The sequence below is a fragment of the Leptodactylus fuscus genome, chromosome 1 (assembly GCF_031893055.1).
Source record: "Leptodactylus fuscus isolate aLepFus1 chromosome 1, aLepFus1.hap2, whole genome shotgun sequence".
Lineage (NCBI taxonomy): Eukaryota > Metazoa > Chordata > Amphibia > Anura > Leptodactylidae > Leptodactylus > Leptodactylus fuscus.
In genome coordinates this window covers 339,874,876-339,900,071 of record NC_134265.1, presented here as the reverse complement: position 1 = coordinate 339,900,071, position 25,196 = coordinate 339,874,876, and the positions used below count along the sequence as shown (strand labels likewise).

At 44.0% G+C, this 25,196-nt stretch overlaps 1 protein-coding gene across 6 annotated transcripts in view; it reads left to right on the top strand.

Annotated features, from left to right (window-relative positions):
- The window catches only part of ATP8A1 (ATPase phospholipid transporting 8A1), a 165,481-nt gene extending 140,884 nt beyond the window's left edge, over nt 1–24,597 (top strand). For 2 of the 6 annotated variants that reach the window (XM_075261459.1, XM_075261490.1), the window contains 7 exons: nt 1,812–1,873; nt 3,141–3,197; nt 3,834–3,941; nt 11,384–11,472; nt 11,954–12,046; nt 21,601–21,692; nt 23,598–24,592. In XM_075261459.1, coding sequence (XP_075117560.1) covers nt 1,812–1,873; nt 3,141–3,197; nt 3,834–3,941; nt 11,384–11,472; nt 11,954–12,046; nt 21,601–21,692; nt 23,598–23,695 — 599 coding nt within the window. In that variant the 3' untranslated portion in view covers nt 23,696–24,592. Of the gene's footprint in view, nt 1–1,811; nt 1,874–3,140; nt 3,198–3,833; nt 3,942–11,383; nt 11,473–11,953; nt 12,047–21,600; nt 21,693–23,597 lie in introns of all 6 variants that reach the window. The other 4 variants (XM_075261481.1, XM_075261466.1, XM_075261473.1 and 1 more) reach the window with 4 other exon arrangements.
- Nucleotides 24,598–25,196: the final 599 nt, after the last annotated feature.

Sequence of the window (25,196 nt, the reverse complement as noted above, 5' to 3'; positions counted from 1 at the left end):
TGGCTCCAGCTTTTATATAAGGATTGCTCAGTAACTTACGGTACTTGTGGGGGATATTGTGTGACCTTCCATATTGTAGCTGTAAAGGAAAATACTGATGATCTAGTATGATCCCATACTGTCAGGTTGTCTGCATTATTGAATGTTTTCACAATACCATCCCAGTATTTGCTAAGACTTCAGCATTGGTATTCTGAGTATGCTGCAATTCCTGACCATAGACTTGGTTTTTCTGTGCATTGTTCCTGCTCATATCTCTGCTCATATCTCTCATACATCCTCTGACTGCAGAGCTGAACATAGATCTGATTTCTGTGGGGTTCTGCTCTAATTATTATCATCATTATTATTCACTAGCATTTCCCGCGACGTCGTCCACGGCCCCCTCACCCCCGCGCAACCCTCCTCCATGGTTCCGTCCCCTCCTTGTGCCCCCCGCGCACCCCTCCCCACATGCGCCCTTGGCTCCCCTGGGCGCCTAGTGTACATGTGTGCATATGGTGGGCCCATACATGGAGACATGTCTCAATGTGGCCATTTACCGCTGTGTCCAACATCCGTTGCGGGCATCATGGGTACACAGATGTTGCCAAAGTTTTGCCCAGTTCCCCCTCCCCACCCCCGTGCTCCCAGCGGACTCACCGATCCACTCCGCTCACGGGCCCAAACGAAGGCGGCATGTTCAGCACTTGCATGCCCGCACATGAGACGCCGTTTTCTTCAGCTCACTCTGTGCCCAGCTTCAGCCTCCATAGCTCCCCCAACAGTATCGCGCAATCCAATCGGAGAACGGCTCAAGGACCTGAGATGACGTCATCTCAGGTCCTTTAGCCTTCACCGAGCCTAAATTTGTTGGTCGCGGATAGTAAGTCTTCCTGCCATAGCCTTGTATGTAAATAGCCTGGTCAAAGCAAGTGGCAACTTGGCACTTCCTTGAAGTCCGCATGCCGGGCACATAGTCTATTCACTTTCATCTACCGCAGCCATGTACAGGTGGAGTAAACTTTAACTTGGCATTTCACCTATTTCATGCTATGTTGCAGCAAATTTTTAAAATGTCAAGTTTGCTGTATCTGTATATGGAGCCATATACAGCCATATATTGCCATAGCCGTCTAATAGTTGTGTCTATGTGAGAGACCCCCATGTAGTAGTATTATTTTATGTACACTGTGGCGCTATTGACCATGTGACGCTAATATGTGCGATAACAAACCCGACTTTCAGCTGCGTGCCATTCATGTATATAAACCACATGAATCACATCCCGGCTGCTCGGCGTTCTTTCTTGCTAGTGCTGTAAGGTAGAAGCAGGTGATTTATCTTTGAAGTTCGTCTTGAAACCGATGCTTTGGCTTCAGATCAGTCCACAGTCCAAATATTCCTTCACTGTATTTTTATAAGGAAACCCTAGGCCAGGTTTCCTGCGATGCTTGTATATTTTATTCCACCCTGCCCATTACCTGATGGAAAGCACATCATACAGTTGTACTACAAAATGCCAAAAATTGTTCCCAACTATTATACAGTACACCAGTCTGAATATTCTTTAGAATATCTTTATTATGGGGGTGTAAGATGGAACAAGCACATACAATCTATATCCTTACGTATTGGTTTGTCACTGACAGCTGTGTATGAGCGACCGTACAATCCATCACGAGTCTTAGTGTGTGTGGACTGTCTCTGACTGAATCGTGGTAAGACAGAGCCGCAGTACGAGGGCGAGAGGAAAAATCTCGTAATTGTTTTTGGTTTATTTTCTTGAATATTTGATCATGGGTTTTGTTTTCTCTTCTGTATTTTTTCAGATAACGTGTTTGCAAATGGAAAAACATCGGATTACCTTTTACTGGGAAACATTGTTTACACTGTAAGTTTATTCGTCTTTCATAGAAATTAGAAGAAACATACCGTATATACTCGAGTATAAGCCCCCTTGGCTTATACTTGAGTCAACAAAAAAAAATATATATTTTTTTTTTAGGAGGGGGAGGTCTATGACCAGCCGCAATATCAATGTATAGAATCTCCCATAAAATAGTGGGGGGAAAAAAGAAGCTTTATAAATAAAAGTTGTAAATCCCTCCTTTCCCTAGAATACATACAAAAGTAGAAAATTACTATGAAACACAAACACATTAGGTATCCCTGTGTCTACTGAATATAGGGGATCTGCTCCTGTACCGTCGGGAATGGGTTAATAGGAGCACTGCAGATCCCCTATAGTCAGCCAGGCTGAATTCCAAGTGGGGGAAAAAAAACCCCAGTCCTCAAGCTCAGGGAAGGGGCAGACAGACAACCAAAACACCCCCTCCCCTTCCCCAGTAACTACTGCACCCAAAAACTCCGACCATTTTCATTTCTGAAATTTTCCAGTAGCTGCTGCATTTCCCCCTCCTCGGCTTATACTCGAGTCAATAAGTTTTCCCAGTTTTTTGTGGTAAAATTAGGGGCCTCGGCTTATATTCGGGTCGGTTTATACTCGAGTATATACGGTAATCAACAAATACTTGTAATAAAGAAGCTGTAAGAGCGTAACAAAGGCAGCGATGGTACATACACATTGCATGTCCGTACAGCAACAACAACAGTACAAAACGTTAGAAGAAAACGCAGGACACCGAATAGGCATTTGAGGCAAAAAATTGGTCTACAATAAGCCCACTAAACATGGCATAAGGAAGTAAAAAGTGTCTAATATACCTAACAAGATGAGCCAGATGTCATACTCCATTCACATCTCTACACTGTCTGCTCTTAGATTTTACATAGTATTAGTACATCTGCCCTTCTGTAATTGGTATAAATTATTATCTATAATATCATAGTATTCTATACGGTAATTTTAGCATCACTTTACGCCTGAAATATCCAGTATTAAAATGTGTTTGGGGCCAGAAAACCCCTTTGGTAATAGGGCTTTCAAGTATCAACGCCATGACAAACAGATCTACTAAAGAAAAGAAGTGCAACACACTTACACACGGTCTATTGTCCTCTTATTTGACATGGGGTCTCTTGGACCCCCCCATAGGCCCCAGGACATGCGTGGAAAAAAAAAAAAAACTCAAAAATCACTCCCATTTTTTCATTGGTGTTCCAGTGGTAATAATATTGTACATTTTCCTTCCTTCTAGTTTGTGGTGATCACCGTCTGCTTGAAGGCGGGCTTGGAAACATCACATTGGACCATGGTAAGGAAAGAGGACATTTTAGCAAAATATGAGTCAATGTATTGACAAAGTTCCACAACTCTCTATATTAGAAATGTTCCGTATAGTTTTGATATGTACAAGACCTGGCTATATTGTGCAGATTCCTAGTAAGAAGGTCATGGTTTTCCATCTTTGATCCTGTCCACAAGGACATCCTGTATAGCAATACATTGTAATGCACAATCCCTGCATACATTTACAATGTAGAGTATATACCATTTTTTATTTGGACAATATGAATGTTATTTTTTTGTAGTATTTCAGAAAAAAAAGACCTCATTCAGTTTTTCCTGCAGTATTACAGACAGTACACAACTGATGTGTATTTCTATTTCTAGTCTTATGAGAATTTTTAATATTGCGCTCATCCGTCAGCAGTCTGAAGTGGAAAACTGTCTTATCTGGCTGCACGTGATCTTATTGCAGAATGGGATTTTCACAGTTCAGGGGCTGCAGATTTGACTTTATCAGATGAAATGAAAGATTTCTCCGATCATTAAAGTTGCTGCTTTCTTTCCGATTATTAGATGCAGATACGTTATAACGAAATATTTCATCAGGTTTTTATTCCTTTCTTTTCACGACACCCATGTCATGTCATTCCTTTGTCTCTAGTTCAGTCACGTGGCTATATGGGGCAGTATCCTGCTATGGATCGTTTTCTTTGGCATCTACTCTTCATTGTGGCCCGCAATTCCTTTAGCACCTGACATGTCTGGAGAGGTACAGTATATGATGCTTGTCTTGTAATCTTTGTCATACAGTACTGTATTGTATGTCTTCTGATGATCTACCCGCTTGTATATTTTGTGTCTTGGACTTCTTGTGGGTGTGCTGTGATATATTACCCTGCTCAGGTGCAGCATGCTTTGAGGTTTATGTGCTGCTGCTACTTCAATGGAAGATATATGGCTTGTAGTGGGTGGGAAGGGGCGGGTGCTGTTCCTTAGTTCACACGGGGGGCGGAAAGGGAGCCGCGTCACTCTCAGGCCAAAATCTGCCTGCTGTGGTTTCCAAAAGTCGCAGCTTTTTCCTCCGGAGTAGGCTCAAATGCATGGACGGACTCCGGATGTTGCTGCTGCCTGAAGAAAGGGCATCTTTTTTCCCCTAGCGGCAACAAGAACGCTAGCAGTCTCCATAGACCACCATTGCGAGGGGGCGGATTATGATGTGGATTCCGCGCCATAATCCGTCCCCCCTCTGTGCCCGTGTAAACGGGCCCTTGCTGCCATAACTACAGTACCTCCTGTACCCAGCTCCAAGAGGAAGAGGAGGCAACAAGCTGAATACACTGACTAAATAAAGGTTACATCATTATTGTTGCCTTCACAAAGCCAAGGTTTAATTTTTCTTTTGACGCTAGGTTCACACCTGCGTTCTTCTTTCCGTTCTGTGCTTTCCGTCTTCTACATGCAAGAAGACGGAAAGCACAGACCGGGTCCGGCCGTGAGCGGCGGTGAGAGTTTTATGCTCTCCGCTGCGAAACCGTTTTTTTTTAAATTCGGACACAGAGTAATGCATGTCCGACTCTGTGTCCGGATTTAAAAACCCGGTTTTGCGACGGAGAGCCTAAAACGCTCACCGCCGCTCACGGCAGGACAACTTTCTCACCCATTCAAATGAATGGGTGAGAGACTCCTGCAGGTTTCCGTCTCCTGCTCTGTTTTATGCAGGAAACTGAAACCTGCATAACGGAGACCGGGCGCAGATGTGAACAAGCCCTGAGCTGTAAGTTCTTTATAAGGCTGTATCAAGACAACCATTCTATGGCTTCCTGCAGAGCCACGTCTTTGGTTCCAAGAATCTGGTCCCCTCAGTATAAAGCCGGGAAATCTTTTCCAAAGGTTGTATTTGGATAGAACGTGAATGGACCAACATAAAAGAACAAGATGGCGCATCACGTGGAAAGTAAATTCAGGACCAGGATGTAGCCACAACTCTATGGTATACTCTATAGACATCTTGAGAAGTTGCTGCTGGTATTTGTGCCCACCTTGCTGAGGAATCTGCTATAGGATGAAGAGGAATCATAATCCAGCACAAGAACACTCTTCAGGGGCAAACCTTTACCAAGGCTTCTTAACCAATAAGAGCCACCTAATGGGGGGAGGGGTAGACTGTGCCCCAAAACACATTGGGTTCAGTGAAGTAAGTCAAACTACTAAAGTCTCAGAGTGGTTAAATGGAGTCTATCAGGTCCAAAATGCCTCCTAAACCAATAATGATGCCATGTTGGGGTCTTTAGTAGGAATCTTTGTGGCCATAAATTGAAGAAATACAGAAATTAATCTTTTTTATTATTATTATTTATATGCAGTCTGCAAGTGCAGTGGAGGTGGAGCCTGATTTACCAGATTTGCTTACAGAGAGCTGTGACCCAAACAGAGGCTGAAAACGTCAATCATGGCTAAAGTGGAGACATTGGCCATCACCTCCAGAGCTGGAGCTTTTGTAACTGTTTGTAGGCAAATCTGGTAAAGCGGATCCACACCGATATAGTTGGAGGTTGCTTTGCATATTTATAAAGTGATGATTATCTCTGCATTGTCTATGCAATTTGTGGTCATATTTCTACTTTTATTAAAGGTCCCTACTACAGATGAGCGAACAGTAAAATGTTCGAGGTTCGATATTCGTTTCGAGTAGCCCCTCAATATTCGACTATTCGAATAGAATATAAAATCCTATTATACTCTATGGGGGAAAAATACTCGTTTTAGGGGTAGGCAACATTCGATCAAATTATACTTACCAAGTCCACGAGTGAGGGTCGGGCTGGATCCTCCGAGAAGTCTTCTCCGTGCAGCGTCCCCACAGCGTCTTCCGGCTCTTCATTCATTCTATCAGGCCTGGGCAGAACCGACTGCGCATGCCCGCACTACAAGAAAATGGCCGCTTACAATTAAAGTGGCCATTTTCTTGTAGCTCGGACATGCGCAGTCGACTCTGCCCAGGCCCGATGCCTGGCAGAGTGAATTCAGAGCCGGAAGACGCCGTGGGGAAGCTGCACGGAGAAGACTTCTAAAGGTAGGAGAAGAACCAGCGTTAATTGGCCGACTGTATAGCATTCGGCCAATCAATGCTGGTTCCCTCCCTTTGGGAGGGCACCTGACCGTTTACCTTGGTCTTGGTCTTCCTTTGTGCTTCGTGGATGTTCTTGTACTAGAATCCTATCCTATCTCCCCCCAACCCTGAGTCTCGTGCCTCTGCACCATCGCCGGCTTTTTCTAAATCTATTTAGCAGTGTGACAGGCAGCACACTGTGTATACACTTCTGAAATCCAAACACTAAAGATCTGATGAAGAGGTGGTACCTGTGGAGATCCAAAGGACATCGAAACGCGTCATCTTAAATCACATTGTTGTTACATCAGCGTACCAGCATTTCATTCCACCGATAGGAGCGCGCAACCAGTTCCTCCATTTTGAGGGTATAAGTTGCATTTAGAATCCTATTTTGGAATACAATTTGTCCTATTCATTGTACCAGGGTTAAATTTGGGGAAGGTTTCCTTACTTTATTCTCAAGGGGACTAGTCCTGTTCTTGCTATGGGTGAAAAAATTATAAAATTTGAGAGACTTTAAAGTGAACGTCTACATAGGAATAGAGATGAGCAAACCTTGAAGATTTATTTCATTTTGGATTCAAATGATTTGGAAGATTAAATTCATATTGAATCAGTTTATGAACCAATAGTGAACCTATTATAATATTCTGGGGGCTGAAGAGACCTCGGAGTATAAAGGCTAGTTCACACGGGGCTAGGGACCCCGTATTTTGGTCCTGATTTTGATGCGGGAAGCCGCGTCAGAATAGGACCAAAATGCATTTGATCACACCGATCTAAATAAATTTAAAAAATTTAGAAATTTAGTCCTAAAAGTTCATCCAAAAATCTATAACAAATAAGGTGGTGACTGTAACCCCCTGGTCTGTCCCCCCTTATTTGTTTTATTCTATGCACTTTTTGGATGTTTGTGTAGAAGTTTGTGTAATTTCCGTATCAATAAAAATGTTATTTGTGGCTGAATTGTGTGTGTTTTGTAGGTGTTGTATTCTTTGGCACAGGGTATGTTTAGTTCTGTTATTCGGCCCTCCTGGTTTGGGGTTTTCTCGTAACGAATTCCTAGCAAAGTTGTAGGTGAGCTTTAGAGTTGATGATTTTTTTTGGTGAGTCTATCCACTTCTCATACAAAACTGGACCTGGATGGACCGAACAGAGAATTCTTACCGCAGTGACATGACTGCATTGTCCTAGGCCACATTACGTCACATCAGATTTGCATCGACCGCTTTTCTATACGTGGTCCGTATCGGTCGCCTTATAATTTTGCGAATGTTTTTTTGCAGACCCCGCCCTTCATAAATTTCAGTCTGGAACTTGATGTTTTTGGTAATGAATCAGAAATATCATTATAATTTCAACGCCAAGGTTTAACCCTATCTGTGCCATTCTATTAAGCGAACGTTATACACAACTTCTACTGTCTTGCAACTCGTGTTGTATATGGCTGTAAAATCCTCCACCTGACCAAACAGTGAATGTGTGAAGCAGTCCGGTGTTCCAGAGTCATGATTTATGGTCATGTAATATACATTGCCTAGCCTGGAAACTTTATTCTGCCCGTGTACACATTTGACTGTAAAAGTATAACTTCATTTTATTAACGTTTTATGTCTCTGTATTGAGCAAAGATGTCATTTTATGAACCCGCAGTGTGTTCTGTGCCTCTTAGGTCACCCATCTACTGCATAGATTGTAAGCTCTTGTAAGCAGGGACCTCACTCCTATTGTGTAACTTGGTTTACTACACTGGAATGTCTTATTTTGACTGTAATAATAATAATACATTTTATTTCTATAGCGCCAACATATTCCGCAGCGCTGTACAATTTGTAGGGTTCAAATACAGACAGAAAGATACATTACAAAGAAAGTCATTTCACACAATGGGACTGAGGGCCCTGCTCGCAAGAGCTTACAATCTATGAGGAAGAGGGGGTGACACAAGAGGTAGCAGGGGCGGCATTGCTTATACAGAGGTCAGACACTTTTGTAATAGAGGTGACTGTCACTACACAAACAAAAAACTTTATGAGCCGTCACCAGTCGTGTCCTTTAACATGTGGATGGAGCTTGGACCTATAAAGTTAGCCTGAAATGGCATCATATCATGTGGGGAAATGTGGGAGCGGGGACAGAGGAGGGTTAAGTTTTGGGGATTCTAATTATAGTACGGAAGGGTTTACATTAGGAATTGTGATAGGCCTGTCTGATAAGATGTGTCTTTAGTTTGCGTTTGAAACTGTAGAAATTGGGAGTTAATCTGATTGTCCGGGGTAGAGCATTCCAGAGAAGTGGTGCAGCTCGGGAGAAGTCTTGTATACGAGCGTGGGAGGTTCTGATAATAGAGGAGGTAAGTGTTAGGTCATTGAGCGAGCGGAGAGCACGGGTTGGGCGGTAATTGAACCCTATGATCTGTAAAGTGCTGCAGAATATGGCGCTGGGTAAATGTAGTATTTATATTCTAGATGGATAGCAAGATATTGAGGATTTTAAAGGGAGTCTGTCAGAAGGAATATCGATCAATCTGCCACTGTGCATTGTAGGAGCTATTATGCTCAGACCCATCGTACCTTAGTCTAAGCTGTTTTTAATATACAATTGAGTCTCAAGTGCAATGGAGGCGTGTCAGAGTCTCTGTGTTTAAAACCCGAACTCAGTCTTGGAGGCTCTGACACGCCCCCATTGCACTTGAGCCTCATTTGCATATTTCTAGGAAATAGTGCACCCATTGGACTATATAAATATATAATGGCCCCGACAATGCACTGAGGCTGGTTTTCTGGTGACAGATTCCCTTTAAAGACTTGCTACCATACATTACCATGATAAGAAGGGAGTGATACTGATAATGGAGGGGTGCAGCTACTATCCACACAAAAAATGGTTTTAATGGTAGAATCCTTTTAAATAGAGCACACATCATGGATATTTAATGTGTACGCCAGATCAATATATCAAAAATAGCACATGGGGTCCCGCTCCTGAACAAGTGTAGGTTTATACTTTGCACTTGTGGGTTGTCGTCCAAGCAAAAATGACAAAGACCACACAGACAGCTGTTCGTGCCCATAACTGAATGAGTCCAGGCAGCAATAGGACCTGTCCAGAATTCTGCATCCCGCCTTACAGCCCCCATGATAATACATGGACATGTGTATGGGACCATTGGAAAGAATTGGTCAGTGACCAAGCACAAAGTTGTGCACACGGCCCTCACGTACTACGTACTAAGATCTTGCAGGGAATCTTATAGGATGGCTATTCTACCTACACGATTTCTAGAGGCGTTGCCAGATCCCCCGTCCCATGTTTTGCTAAATCCAATGGCCGATTCCTTTCATTTAGCCGCACGGCTGTTACTCCTTCATTATTTCAGGCTTTTCAAGTCTAATTTCTGAGCCCCTTATGAATTCCCACAAGAGCCACTTTTGTGGCAGATTCCATTTGGTTTCATAAGAAAGAGGAAACTTGGCATGGGCTGCAAATCTCACACATTAGGAACAATTTGTAAACCACAGCCCCGGCCTGACACAGCCCATCCTTAGAACAGGCTGCTCCTGTTTCTGCCATTGTCTGAAAGGCAGGAGTTTGCCATTTCCCAGCTTGACCGGCCTGTGTGCCTAGAGATGTGAAAAGTTACAAACAAAAATGGTTTCTACAGAATGAGGGGTAGAATTTTTTTTCTTTTCTCCAATAGAAAGAAGTAGAAAATTCTTTGGGATTTTACTTTCCCCCCCTTACTTGATCCAAAATATACAAAGAAGCCTTCTGTCTTAAATGCGGATGTCAGCTTTAAATCTTTTAGGTTTGGATTAACTCAGCAATTGAACAATATAAAATCTGACAGGCTTTCAGATATGACGCAGAAAAAAAAAAAATCTTCCCACCTCCCCCAACCCATGTTCATTTGCAAGGCCAAAGACTGGTGGACTGAATAGTAACTCGGGTTGCCTGTCCATTCATAGTTAGCATTACAATGGTCAGTATTAACATCTTAAGGCCTACATTATTGCCTCTCCTCCATTATACTTCTTGGAATTAGAAACTAGGTAGCTCAAATCGAGGAAATCCTAAAGTGTTTCTGGAAACTGCAGCAACCGGGGTCGGCATGTGGAAGGTAAATGTGTTCTTTCCAGGATTTTATTCTATTGCGGCTTCTTCACGGGATGTGGTATAAAATGTAGTATTTTCATCTTGTAGGTCATTGTGGCAAGTTTAGAAAATTCTGTTACAAAGTAACAAGTCAAATTTACAAATAAGGCGAGGTAGTAGGTTTTGCAAATACATAAATAATGTGAAAAACATTTTTTTTATCCTTTGCAGAAAAAAAAGTAATCTGATACAATAACACTGTGCAAAAATGTTGCTTTGTAATGTTCTATAGCCGGGGCTTCGAGGATGTGATAAATAATGTGTAATAATTACAGAATCATTGCGTGTTTCAAGTGGTTAATGAGACAGATATACATTGAGATTGCTGCAAAATTATTTAAGATCCATGCTGCTTATTGTTTATCTGTCTTTAGTATTATAGGTGTTTTATTTATAGATATATATATATATATATATATATATATATATATATATATATATATATATAATATTCTTTTTTTAATAAATAAATTTTAATTTATTTATTTTATTTTTAATGTATTTAATATATATATATAATATTTACATTAATAATAAATTTTAAGTATTTATTTTTGTGTGTGTGTGTGTATATATATATATATATATATATATATATATATATATATATATATATATATATATATATATATAATTTTAAAATGTTTTATTTTTTATTATATATTTGTGTGTATATATATATATATATATATATTTTTTTTAAAAAAAATTGATATATATATGTATATATATAATATGTATAGTTATATTAATAATAAATTTTAAATATATTTTTTTAATATATATATGTGTGTGTATATATATATATATATATATATATATATATATATATATATATATATATATATATACACTTATTTATATATAATGTGTGTATATTGTATGCATCTAAAATTATAAAACCTATACGCGGCCAGACTGATACCCGTACGTATGTTTTGCAGGCAGATATGATGTTCAGCTCCGGTGTATTCTGGATGGGTCTCTTATTTATTCCTGTAACTTCCTTACTTTTTGATGTGTTTTATAAAGCGTAAGTATTGATGCTTTTCTTAGTTTGGTGGGGAGGGGGGGATACGTTAATAATTTCTGGAAAACCTCAGTATATAGTAGTAACCTACAGTGAGAGAATATCCATTTTTTAAAGGGTTTGATCTCTGTGTAAACATGGGGGGGGATTACCGTATGTGAGATATGTAGCAATTTAATAATATAAGAGTGAAATGTTTAATATGTTGGATTTTTTCCTATTTTTCCCTCTTCCTCTCATGTCTGCTTTGGTAAAGGCTGGTGAGGGTAGGGGGGGGGGGTGTTAAATGTAAGTTTCTGTATGTACATAGGCGTTGCTTTAATATAAAGAGAGAAACCCTAGTCCTAACCTAAGGAGTAGACGTTATTTTAGTATATATTGTACAGATTCTATAAGCTTGTTATGTGACTTGTCTCTATGATATACATTCATATATTGGTTCATCTATATCCAATTATGGTTTTATTTTTTTGCTTAAATGAAGCATCAAAAGAACCAGCTTTAAAACCTTGGTCGATGAAGTTCAGGATCTTGAAGCCAAGTCCCAAGACCCCGGATCTGTGGTACATGGGAAAAGGTAACATGACAGGGATAATAAATATATGTGTATTTGTAATGTCAGCACCAGATCAGTTCATTGGATGAGCTTTATTATAAGGCAGTGTAATAAATAATAAAAGATAATAAAGGCCTTGTAAAATAATCATTCTATACATTAGTCAGTTTTATTTCGGAGATGTTTCTGTATTTCACAGAATTTATTGCTTTAATTTAGAATGATAATTGTAACATAATAGATTTTATAATTATTCGGTAAATTTGTTTCTGTTCCTGTTATTTAGGAACAAGGTGTAACATGTTAGTATGGTTACATAGTGAGCGAAACAATTGTGATAAGATAATCCTTTAATAGTCCCACATTGGGGAAATTTCAGAATAAAAGGCAGATGCCGTATATATATATATATATATATATATATATATATATATATATATATATATATATGGTAAGCTATTGTATATGAACTAATGTGAGTGGGATGAGTGCGGCTCATAGATAGATAGATAGATAGATAGATAATTAGATAGATAGATAGATAGATAGATATGAGATAGATAGATACTGTACATAGATAGTAGAGAAAGATAGATAGATATGTAAAAAAAGAGATAGATGGCTAAAGAGAGAGCTAGATAGATGTATAGAAATATATGTGCAGACAGATGATTGAATGAAAAGGAAACTTTAGTTGGCAAGCACTGTTTTTTCTTAAAATTCCTCCAGAGAGAGCTGTTTTCGGCTCCATTGATACTTTTGTAGAAAGGTAGTGCTTGACCAAAATGTATATAAACTATATTGCTAAATAGCTTTCCCACTAAAATGTATGCAATGCCAGGCTTGTTACACCCGGAGGGGTGCTAATGCCCTCATCGTGTTCGGACACGTGTATGTAATGTATATAGACCTTTATTGTGCATTGGTATAAGAGTACTCTTCACAGGGAGTCTATCAGGCCAGGCAGATACTGTAGTGTCATATATAATATTTTTATTATTTTTTTTATTTTATTTTTTTAAACCCTTGTGAATCAGTGCCTCATTGCCCAGATATAGACTTTTCTGTCAAGATGCAAATGAGGTTTTTTGGAGACACGGGCTTATTTGTATATTGTTGTTATATGGAGGCACCAATCCACATGGGGGAATAAAAAAAGTTTGATTCAGGGTACCACAGACTCTAGTTACTTATATATATGTGTATGTATTTAGTTGTCATGACTAGAGATGAGCGAACACTAAAATGTTCGAGGTTCGAAATTCGATTCGAACAGCCGCTCAATGTTCGTGTGTTCGAACGGGTTTCGAACCCCATTATAGTCTATGGGGAACAGATACTCGTTAAGGGGGAAACCCAAATCCGTGTCTGGAGGGTCACCAAGTCCACTATGACACCCCAGGAAATGATGCCAACACCTCTGGAATGACACTGGGACAGCAGGGGAAGCATGTCTGGGGGCATCTAACACACCAAAGACCCTCTATTACCCCAACATCACAGCCTAACAACTACACACTTTACACACTCAATACCACCTCTCTGACAGTAGGAAAACACCTTGAAACATGTGTATTTGGCACTTGCAGTGAGGAGAGCTTGTCACCAGCAGTGAATTTGGCCCTTGTAGTAAGTTGAGGTTGGCACCAACATTTGTTTTGAAAATCAGGGTGGATTGAGCCTCTAACCAGCAGAGTTTGGGCAAATTCATGGTGGAGGGAGCCTCTAAAAACCCCAGTTTGGACCAATTCATGGTGGAGGGAGCCTCTAAAAACCCCAGTTTGGACCAATTCATGGTGGAGGGAGCCTCTAAAAACCCCAGTTTGGACCAATTCATGGTGGAGAGAGCCTCTAAACAGCCCAGTTTGGACCAATTCATGGTGGAGGGAGCCTCTAAAAACCCCAGTTTGGACCAATTCATGGTGGAGGGAGCCTCTAAACAGCCCAGTTTGGACCAATTCATGGTGGAGGGAGCCTCTAAAAACCCCAGTTTGGACCAATTCATGGTGGAGGGAGCCTCTAAAAACCCCAGTTTGGACCAATTCATGATGGAGGGAGCCTCTAAACAGCCCAGTTTGGGCAAATTCATGGTGGAGGGAGCCTCTAAAAACCCCCAGTTTGGACCAATTCATGGTGGAGGGAGCCTCTAAAAACCCCAGTTTGGACCAATTCATGGTGGAGGGAGCCTCTAAACAGCTCAGTTTGGGCAAATTCATGGTGGAGGGAGCCTCTAAAAACCCCAGTTTGGACCAATTCATGGTGGAGGGAGCCTCTAAAAACCCCAGTTTGGACCAATTCATGGTGGAGGGAGCCTCTAAAAACTCCAGTTTGGACCAATTCATGATGGAGGGAGCCTCTAAACAGCCCAGTTTGGGCAAATTCATGGTGGAGGGAGCCTCTAAAAACCCCAGTTTGGACCAATTCATGGTGGAGGGAGCCTCTAAAAACCCCAGTTTGGACCAATTCATGGTGGAGGGAGCCTCTAAAAACCCCAGTTTGGACCAATTCATGGTGGAGGGAGCCTCTAAAACCCCCAGTTTGGACCAATTCATGGTGGAGGGAGCCTCTAAAAACCCCAGTTTGGACCAATTCATGGTGGAGGGAGCCTCTAAAAACCCCAGTTTGGACCAATTCATGGTGGAGGGAGCCTCTAAAAACCCCAGTTTGGACCAATTCATGATGGAGGGAGCCTCTAAACAGCCCAGTTTGGGCAAATTCATGGTGGAGGGAGCCTCTAAACAGCCCAGTTTGGACCAATTCATGGTGGAGGGAGCCTCTAAAAACCCCAGTTTGGACCAATTCATGGTGGAGGGAGCCTCTAAAAACCCCAGTTTGGACCAATTCATGGTGGAGGGAGCCTCTAAACAGCCCAGTTTGGGCAAATTCATGGTGGAGGGAGCCTCTAAAAACCCCCAGTTTGGACCAATTCATGGTGGAGGGAGCCTCTAAAAACCCCAGTTTGGACCAATTCATGGTGGAGGGAGCCTCTAAACAGCCCAGTTTGGACCAATTCATGGTGTAGGGAGCCTCTAAAAACCCCAGTTTGGACCAATTCATGGTGGAGGGAGCCTCTAAAAACCCCAGTTTGGACCAATTCATGGTGGAGGGAGCCTCTAAACAGCCCAGTTTGGGCAAATTCATGGTGGAGGGAGCCTCTAAAAACCCCCAGTTTGGACCAATTCATGGTGGAGGGAGCCTCTAAAAACCCCAGTTTGGACCAATTCATGGTGGAGGGAGCCTCTAAAAACCCCAGTTTGGACCAATTCATGATGGAGGGAGCCTCTAAACAGCCCAGTTTGGACCAATTCATGGTGGAGAGAGCCTCTAAAAACCCCAGTTTGGACCAATTCATGGTGGAGGGAGCCTCTAAACAGGCCAGTTTGGGCAAATTCATGGTGGAGGGAGCCTCTAAACAGGCCAGTTTGGGCAAATTCATGGTGGAGGGAGCCTCTAACCAGCCCAGTTTGGACCAATTCATGGTGGAGGGAGCCTCTAAAAACCCCAGTTTGGACCAATTCATGGTGGAGGGAGCCTCTAAACAGCCCAGTTTGGACCAATTCATGGTGGAGGGAGCCTCTAAAAACCCCAGTTTGGGCAAATTCATGGTGGAGGGAGCCTCTAAACAGCCCAGTTTGGGCAAATTCATGGTGGAGGGAGCCTCTAAAAACCCCAGTTTGGACCAATTCATGGTGGAGGGAGCCTCTAAAAACCCCAGTTTGGACCAATTCATGGTGGAGGGAGCCTCTAAAAACCCCAGTTTGGACCAATTCATGGTGGAGGGAGCCTCTAAACAGGCCAGTTTGGGCAAATTCATGGTGGAGGGAGCCTCTAAACAGCCCAGTTTGGGCAAATTCATGGTGGAGGGAGCCTCTAACCAGCCCAGTTTGGACCAATTCATGGTGGAGGGAGCCTCTAAAAACCCCAGTTTGGACCAATTCATGGTGGAGGGAGCCTCTAAACAGCCCAGTTTGGACCAATTCATGGTGGAGGGAGCCTCTAAAAACCCCAGTTTGGACCAATTCATGGTGGAGGGAGCCTCTAAACAGCCCAGTTTGGACCAATTCATGGTGGAGGGAGCCTCTAAAAACCCCAGTTTGGACCAATTCATGGTGGAGGGAGCCTCTAAAAACCCCAGTTTGGACCAATTCATGATGGAGGGAGCCTCTAAACAGCCCAGTTTGGACCAATTCATGGTGGAGAGAGCCTCTAAAAACCCCAGTTTGGACCAATTCATGGTGGAGGGAGCCTCTAAAAACCCCAGTTTGGACCAATTCATGGTGGAGGGAGCCTCTAAAAACCCCAGTTTGGACCAATTCATGATGGAGGGAGCCTCTAAACAGCCCAGTTTGGACCAATTCATGGTGGAGAGAGCCTCTAAAAACCCCAGTTTGGACCAATTCATGGTGGAGGGAGCCTCTAAACAGGCCAGTTTGGGCAAATTCATGGTGGAGGGAGCCTCTAACCAGCCCAGTTTGGACCAATTCATGGTGGAGGGAGCCTCTAAAAACCCCAGTTTGGACCAATTCATGGTGGAGGGAGCCTCTAAACAGCCCAGTTTGGACCAATTCATGGTGGAGGGAGCCTCTAAAAACCCCAGTTTGGACCAATTCATGGTGGAGGGAGCCGCTAAACAGCCCAGTTTGGACCAATTCATGGTGGAGGGAGCCTCTAACCAGCAGAGTTGGTGGAAATCAGGGTGGAGGGAGCCTCTAACCAGCAGAGTTGTGGGAAAGCAGGGTGGAGGGAGCCTCTAACCAGCAGAGTTGTGGGAAAGCAGGGTGGAGGGAGCCTCTAACCAGCAGAGTTGTGGGAAAGCAGGGTGGAGGGAGCCTCTAACCAGCAGAGTTGTGGGAAAGCAGGGTGGAGGGAGCCTCTAACCAGCAGAGTTGGTGGAAATCAGGGTGGAGGGAGCCTCTAACCAGCAGAGTTGGGGGAAATCAGGGTGGAGGGAGCCTAGTATTAGCAGAATTGTGCAACGCTTATGGTGGATGAGTATGAGGATGCGGAGGAATTGGAGAGGTTGAGTACAGACATGGAGTTTCATGTTGGGGTGCTTTACACAGGTGGGCCCAAAAATGAAGGCTCTATCCAGTGGTGGTTCATTTTTATCAAAGTGAGCCGGTCGGCACTCTCAGCTGACAGACGGGTGCGCTTGTCAGTGATGATGCCACCGGCTGCACTGAACACCCTCTCAGATAGGACGCTGGCGGCAGGACAGGACAGCACCTCCAAGGCATATAGGGCAAGTTCAAGCCACAGGTCCAACTTCGACACCCAATACGTGTAGGGCGCAGAGGGGTCGGAGAGGACAGGGCTGTGGTCGGAAAGGTATTCCCGCAACATGCGCCTATACTTCTCACGCCTGGTGACACTAGGACCCTCTGTGGCGGCACTTTGGCAAGGGGGTGCCATCAAGGTGTCCCAGACCTTAGACAGTGTGCCCCTCGTTTGTGTGGACCGGTGAGAACTTGGTCGCCTACTGGAGGAACTGTCCTCCCTGCCGCCAACGTCACATGCTGGAAACATCTCCATCATATTCTGCACCAATTGCCTGTGGCAAGCATTGATGCGATTGGCCCTCCCCTCTACCGGAATAAAAGACGAGATGTTGTTTTTATACCGGGGGTCAAGGATAGCAAAGATCCAGTACTGGTTGTCCTCCATGATTTTGACAATACGCTTGTCGGTTGTAAAGCACCCCAACATGAACTCAGCCATGTCTGCCACAGTGTTAGTTGGCATGACTCCTCTGGCCCCACCGGAAAGTTCAATCTCCATTTCCTCCTCATCCTCCATGTCTACCCATCCGCGCTGCAACAATGGGACGATTCGAAGTTGCCCGGAAGCCTCCTGTATCACCATCACATCATCGGACAACTCTTCTTCCTCCTCCTCCTCCTCCTCCTCCATTAAACGCAGTGAAGCGGACAGATGTGTGGACCTACTCTCCAGCTGTGACGGATCGGATGCTATCCCTGACTCCTCTGTGTGATCTGAGTTATCCCTGATGTCAATCAGGGATTCTCTCAGAACACACAAGAGCGGGATTGTAAGGCTCACCATCGCATCCTCAGAGCTCACCCTCCTTGTGGACTCCTCAAAGACCCGTAGGATGTCACAAAGGTCTCTCATCCATGGCCACTCATGGATGAGAAACTGAGGCAGCTGACTTTGTGGCACCCTAGGGTTTTGTAGCTGGTATTCCATCAAAGGTCTCTGCTGCTCAACCACTCTATTCAACATCTGAAACGTTGAGTTCCAGCGTGTGGGGACGTCGCACAAAAGCCGGTGTTGTGGCACATGCAGGCGTTGCTGGAGAGATTTTAAGCTAGCAGCGGCTACTGTCGACTTGCGAAAGTGGGCGCACATGCGCCGCACTTTCACCAGTAGCTCTGGAACATTGGGGTAGCTCTTTAGGAAACGTTGCACCACTAGGTTGAAGACGTGGGCCAGGCATGGAACATGTTGGAGTCCGGCAAGCTCCAGAGCTGCTACCAGGTTCCGGCCGTTATCACAAACGACCATGCCTGGGCCCAGGTGCAGCGGCTCAAACCATATTGCTGTCTCATCGAGGAGGGCATCCCTCACCTCGGAGGCAGTGTGCTGTCTGTCCCCCAAGCTGATCAGCTTCAGCACAGCCTGCTGACGTCTACCAACGCCAGTGCTGCAACGTTTCCAACTCGTAGCTGGGGTCAATCTAACAGCGGAGGAGGAGGCGGTGGCGGAGGAGGAGGCGGTGGCGGAGGAGGAGGCGGTAGAGGAGGAGGAGGAGGGGGGTGTTCTTCTCGTGTCCCTGCCAGGAATGTTAGGCGGGGAGACGAGGTACACCGGGCCAGTTTGGGAAGCAGTCCCAGCCTCAACTACATTCACCCAGTGTGCCGTCAGTGAAATGTAGCGTCCCTGTCCGCATGCACTTGTCCACGCGTCGGTGGTCAAGTGGACCTTTGTGCAAAGCGCGGAACTAAGGGCCCGCCTGATGTTGAGTGACACGTGCTGGTGCAAGGCGGGGACGGCACACCGGGAGAAGTAGTGACGGCTAGGGACGGCATAGCGAGGTGCCGCAGTTGCCATCAGGTCCAGGAAGGCGGGAGTTTCAACAAGCCGGAACGCCAACATCTCCTGGGCCAGCAGTTTAGCGATGTTGGCGTTCAAGGCTTGCGCGTGTGGGTGGTTAGCAGTGTATTTCTGCCGCCGCTCCAATGTCTGAGAGATGGTGGGTTGTTGTAAAGAAGCGCCTGATGGTGCCTTTGATGGTGAAGGAGATAAGACAGGAACAGGGGAGGATGAGGGAGAAGTCAACAAAGTGGCGGAGGCAGATGAAGTGGTGTCCTGGCTCGTCCTCTGGAGTGCATCGCCAGCACAGTCAGCAGTGGCAGTGGCAGAGGCAGAGGCAGTGGCAGTGGCGTGAACGGTAGGCGGCCTTTGTCCTGCCGTTGCTGCCTGCCACTGATTCCAGTGCTTGGATTCCAAATGACGGCGCATTGAAGTGGTGGACAGGTTGCTCTTCTCAGAGCCCCTAATCAATTTCGAGAGGCAAATTGTGCAGACAACACTATATCTGTCCTCGGCGCATTCCTTGAAAAAACTCCACACCTTCGAGAAACGTGCCCTCGAGGTGGGAGTTTTTCGGGGCTGGGTACGAACTGGAACATCTTGGGAGATTCCGGGTGTGGCCTGGCTTCGCCTAAGCTGCTGACCTCTGCCTCTAGCTACCCTTTTTGGTGCTGCACTTGCCTCAACATCCACACTACTTTCCCCGCTTGACATCCCCCCTGTCCAGGTCGGGTCAGTGTCCTCATCATCCACCACTTCCTCTTCCAACTCCTGTCTCATCTCCTCCTCCCGCACAATGCGCCGGTCAACTGGATGCCCTGACGGCAACTGCGTCACATCATCGTCGATGAGGGTGGGTTGCTGGTCATCCACCACCAAATCGAACGGAGATGGAGGAGACTCTAGTGTTTGAGCATCTGGACACAGATGCTCCTCTGTTAGGTTCGTGGAATCGTGACGTGGAGAGGCAGGTTGAGGGACAATGAAAGGAGCGGAGAACAGCTCTGGGGAGCAGGGACAGTTGGGGTTATTGTTCTGTGAAGCTTGGGAATTTTGGGAGGAAGGAGGACAAGACTGTTGGGTAATAGGAGGAGAGGAGGCAGAGTCTGACTGGCTGCTGGACAATGTGCTGTAAGCGTTCTCTGACAGCCATTGCAAGACCTGTTCCTGGTTCTCGGGCCTACTAAGGTTTGTACCCTGCAGTTTAGTTAATGTGGCAAGCAACCCTGGCACTGTGGAGTGGCGCAATGCTTGCTGCCCCACAGGAGTAGGCACGGGACGCCCTGTGGCTTCACTGCTACCTTGCTCCCCAGAACCATTCCCCCGACCTCGCCCACAGCCTCGTCCACGTCCCTTTCCGGGAGCCTTGCGCATTTTGAATTCCTAGTTAGAAATTGGCACTGTATACCAGTAGTAAAAATTGTGGGTGCACGTAACCCCAATATATTCTTTGAATTCCCAGTCAGAAACTGGCACTATATGGCAGTAGCAAGAAATGAGGGTATTTATAACCCCAATATATTCTTTGAATTCCCAGTCAGACAATGGCACTATATACCAGTAGCAAGAAATGAGGGTATTTATAACCCCAATATATTCTTTGAATTCCCAGTCAGACAATGGCACTGTATACCAGTAGTAAAAATTGTGGGTGCACGTAACCCCAATATATTCTTTGAATTCCCAGTCAGAAACTGGCACTATATGGCAGTAGCAAGAAATGAGGGTATTTATAATCCCAATATATTCTTTGAATTCCCAGTCAGAAACTGGCACTGTATACCAGTAGTAAAAATTGTGGGTGCACGTAACCCCAATATATTCTTTGAATTCCCAGTCAGACACTGGCACTATATGGCAGTAGCAAAAATAGTGGGTGTATATAGCCCCAATCCTATTGCTAGGGGACTTGCAGGGTATTTCTGGTGTGAAGGTGGGGGGGCACACCGTTGGAACGGGTATCGGGGGTATATATCGGGTATACGGGAATACACTGACAGTGTATTCCATTCAGGATCCTGGGAAAGCTGGGTTGCGGCGATTGAGCCCGTCAGTGCCACGTTACACTGACAAGCTTCTCCCTGGAATTTAGCTCTTACAAGAGCTGTTGTGGTTGTCTTCTCCTTCCTATCCTAGCCTGTCCCTGCCTACCCAGAATCTAAGCCCTAGCTAAATGGACGGAAACCTCCGTCCTCGGTGAATTGCAAGCTCAGAATGACGCGAACCTGGGCGGCGCTGTTCTTTTAAATTAGAGGTCACATGTTTTCGGCAGCCAATGGGTTTTGCCTACTTTTCTCAACGTCACCGGTGTCGTAGTTCCTGTCCCACCTACCCTGCGCTGTTATTGGAGCAAAAAAGGCGCCAGGGAAGGTGGGAGGGGAATCGAGTAATGGCGCACTTTACCACGCGGTGTTCGATTCGATTCGAACATGCCGAACAGCCTAATATCCGATCGAACATGAGTTCGATAGAACACTGTTCGCTCATCTCTAGTCATGACTCCAGCTTTTTTTTGTCCATAGTTTAACAGAGAGAGCGCAACTGCTGAAGAATGTCTTCAAGAAGAACACAGTCAACATGTATCGCTCCGAATCTGTGCAACAAAACCTGCTCCGTAAGTACCGCAGCACCATCAGTCTGTGTAAGGGACATTTTTCACTATTTTCTAGTGGGATAAACAGGGCTAAATTTTTTAAAGGGATTGCCTAGAATTATAACGAAGCAGTGCAAATCTGTCTGTTTGCTGTGTCTAGTATTGCAGCTTAAGTCCATTCAGTTGCGAAACATAAGTTACTTTAAGAATCACCCAAAGGAATTTTTTTTCGTTCATTCATTATGTACTTATTCCCCCAAATATACGTGTATGTGTGTGTTTAGATGGATAGAAATTCCGTCAGGATTCCCTCATTTAGTTCATTTATTTAACTCCTTTTTACTGAACCCCTTCACACGGCGTAAGCGCGCCGCTCATTTAGACACGTATACACGTGTCCGAGCGCGGCGCTTCAAAACAGAGCCCATTGATTTCAATGGGAAGCGTGCACATATCGGCATATACGTGCGCTTCCCATTGAAGTCAATGGACTCTGTTTTGAAGCGCCGCGCTCACACGTGTATACGTGTCTAAATGAGCGGCGCGCTTACGCCGTGTGAAGGGGCCCTTAGTTTTTCGGTGTAAGTTCTGCTTCAGATTTTTCAGCCTGCTCTTTTGAGGTTTTCAGAGCTTGGAATGACCTGTGTACTTATAAATATAATCCCAAATAATCCTATTAATAAAGGATGAGTATGGGATCAGTGAAGGCCTGACACATGGTGGCCCTGCCAATTGGCCGGTGAAGAGGACACATTGGGGCACATTTATCAATACTGTCAAACTTTGCACTGTCTAAAGCTATGAATGCTGTTCGTAGTTTAGACGTATGTAAAGATCTGTCATACAGACCTTAAATCCATCTCAATTTCCTGATGTGCCAAAACCATTTTTCCGATGCACCAAAATAACTTGTCTCTGTTGCCCATGCGGCCGGATTCTGTCTTGGCCGATTCTGTCTTGGCCGATTCTGTCTTGGCCGATTCTGTCTTGGCCGATTCTGTCTCGGCCGATTCTGTCTCGGCCGATTCTGTCTCGGCCGATTCTGTCTCGGCCGATTCTGTCTCGGCCGATTCTGTCTCGGCCGATTCTGTCTCGGCCGATTCTGTCTCGGCCGATTCTGTCTCGGCCGATTCTGTCTCGGCCGATTCTGTCTCGGCCGATTCTGTCTCGGCCGAATCCGCCTCGGCCGAATCCGCCTCGGCCGAATCCGCCTCGGCCGAATCCGCCTCGGCCGAATCCGCCTCGGCCGAATCCGCCTCGGCCGAATCCGCCTCGCCCGATTCCGCCTCGCCCGATTCCGCCTTGGTTGCATGTTAAACTAATTTTACACTTTTGTCTACTTTACGCAAGAAAATCCGTATTTATACTTGTATTTTTTCATAAATGTGTCGTAAAGTCAGGCATTTCTTAGCTCCACCCTTTCTGGTGCACGTTTATGTACCGTGTTGCGCCAGTTATATTTTGCTGTTCATAAATAATGTGTACATTTTGCGCTCCATACATTTTGACATAACTATAGACAGACAAATGTCAAATTTCAATTGAAAAGTATGCCCCAGAGCTTCCATGAGCACTGTAGACTCTTCTCGGCATACCAGGCATAGCGCCATACATTGTATAGTGGCCATGCTTGGTATTGCAACTCAGTCTTGTTTATTTGAATGAGACTGAACCGCAGCGTAACCTTTTGACCAGTGTACTATTAGGTTTACGTTGCCCATGGCCTGTTAAATTATTCTATCCAGTAAAAGAAAAACCAAGCAATGGAGATGTGGCAGAGACAATATAGGTGATTGGGATCCCATACAAACTAGAGTCGTCCTATCCATCATGGTGCCCGTAAACCCTATACCCTATACCAGCCATGTGACCACGGCCTATTGTGTAATACATCGTTCCATAAATTGCTCCTCTCATTTCCTACAGATGGATACGCTTTCTCCCAGGATGAGAACGGCATTGTCTCACAATCCGAAGTAATCCGAGCTTACGACACCACAAAGCAGAAACCAGACGAATGGTGAAAAGAAGACGCGTCCATCAGCTCTCTTGAGATAAAACGTCGAAATATCAAAACTCTTCAGGTTTCAAGAAGATCTGTGGTCGATACCGTCTCCCAACTACTGAAGAAGACAACACTGAACAAATTGTTTCTAACCATTAAAATTGCGATTCTTACATTAAGCTTGTCCGTAAGAAGACTAACACAACCGTGATGTGAAATGATGTCGCTGGAAAGATGTTTCAGTATTATAACGGAGGAAGGAATGCCTTGCTGCCTTAGTAACCATCAAGTGCAGGGTCCTGTGTCTTCAAGAAGACACTTCTGGAACAGACCTGAGGTCCTCCTGCCTCACTGATCCGGGCGCGCTGTAGAGGGTTAAGTGTCAAACTATTTTAATAAATAAGTTTGCCAAAGACTAAATGGGTTTTTATTTCTCATGCGTCCCTGCTCCATGAGATTTCGGAGGTGGAAGAAGCAGTGAGATGCGTTTCGGTCGATAAGGGGAATTGTGATCCACTCCATAAGGCTCTGTCCATTCGCCACGAGGGCCCTTGTTTTTAGTATCTGTGATATTTCACACCTTCCGCCTTATTCACGCTTTTCTGTTTTATCTTGTAGAGTAATGTGTCTGTTGTACCGCGCTTGCCCATTCGTTGAGACACAAGTTTGACGCGTTTCGCAGAGCCTGTGACTGTCATGACTTTCACTACCGTGTCTCGTGATACATTTCTTCCTATCGTCTGCACTTTTTTTGGTTCTATACTGTTGTGATTTCGTCCATGTTGTGTTTCCACTATGGTTATAAAATTTGTAAAACTCTTAGAAAGCGTTCACCGGTGAGCAGTTTTTGTTCTATTAAATTTTAAAAAAGTTTTTGTGCGATGGATAAAAAAATTTTTTTCCTGCAGCTACAAATTCTTCTCATTTTTGCACATTTCCAATTCATCAACCCGGCACATATATAATATATATATATATATATATATATATATATATATATATATATATATATATATATATATATATATATATAAATATATGTGGTTATTTCTAATCAAATTTTTTTTAAAAATCCCATTTTTTACACATCAGTCATCATTTTATTAATTTTTGCATTTTATTTTAACTCTATCCCCATTTCTTTTTATTGTCATTTTTTGATCTTGCATCAATTTTATGTTTTTGGTTTTAGTTTAGTTTTTTTTTTCCTTTTACAGATGGGTAATTTAATAAAATCTTCATTATTTAGTCTTTCTTCTCCACATTATGGCTAACTGGATTTTCTCTATATATATTGATGTATATATTGTACTTACCGTAATGAATTTACTAAAACAGAACAAAGACTAAATAGAAAATAGGCAAGTTTTTTTTTTTGTTTTTTTTTTAATTTCGAATATTCATTGGACTCCAATGTTTAGAAGAACGTTACCTGTACAGTCATTACCATAATATATGTAGACATTGATCCTTAAAGGGATTCTACCATTTAAACCTTTTTTTTTTGTGGATAAGACGTC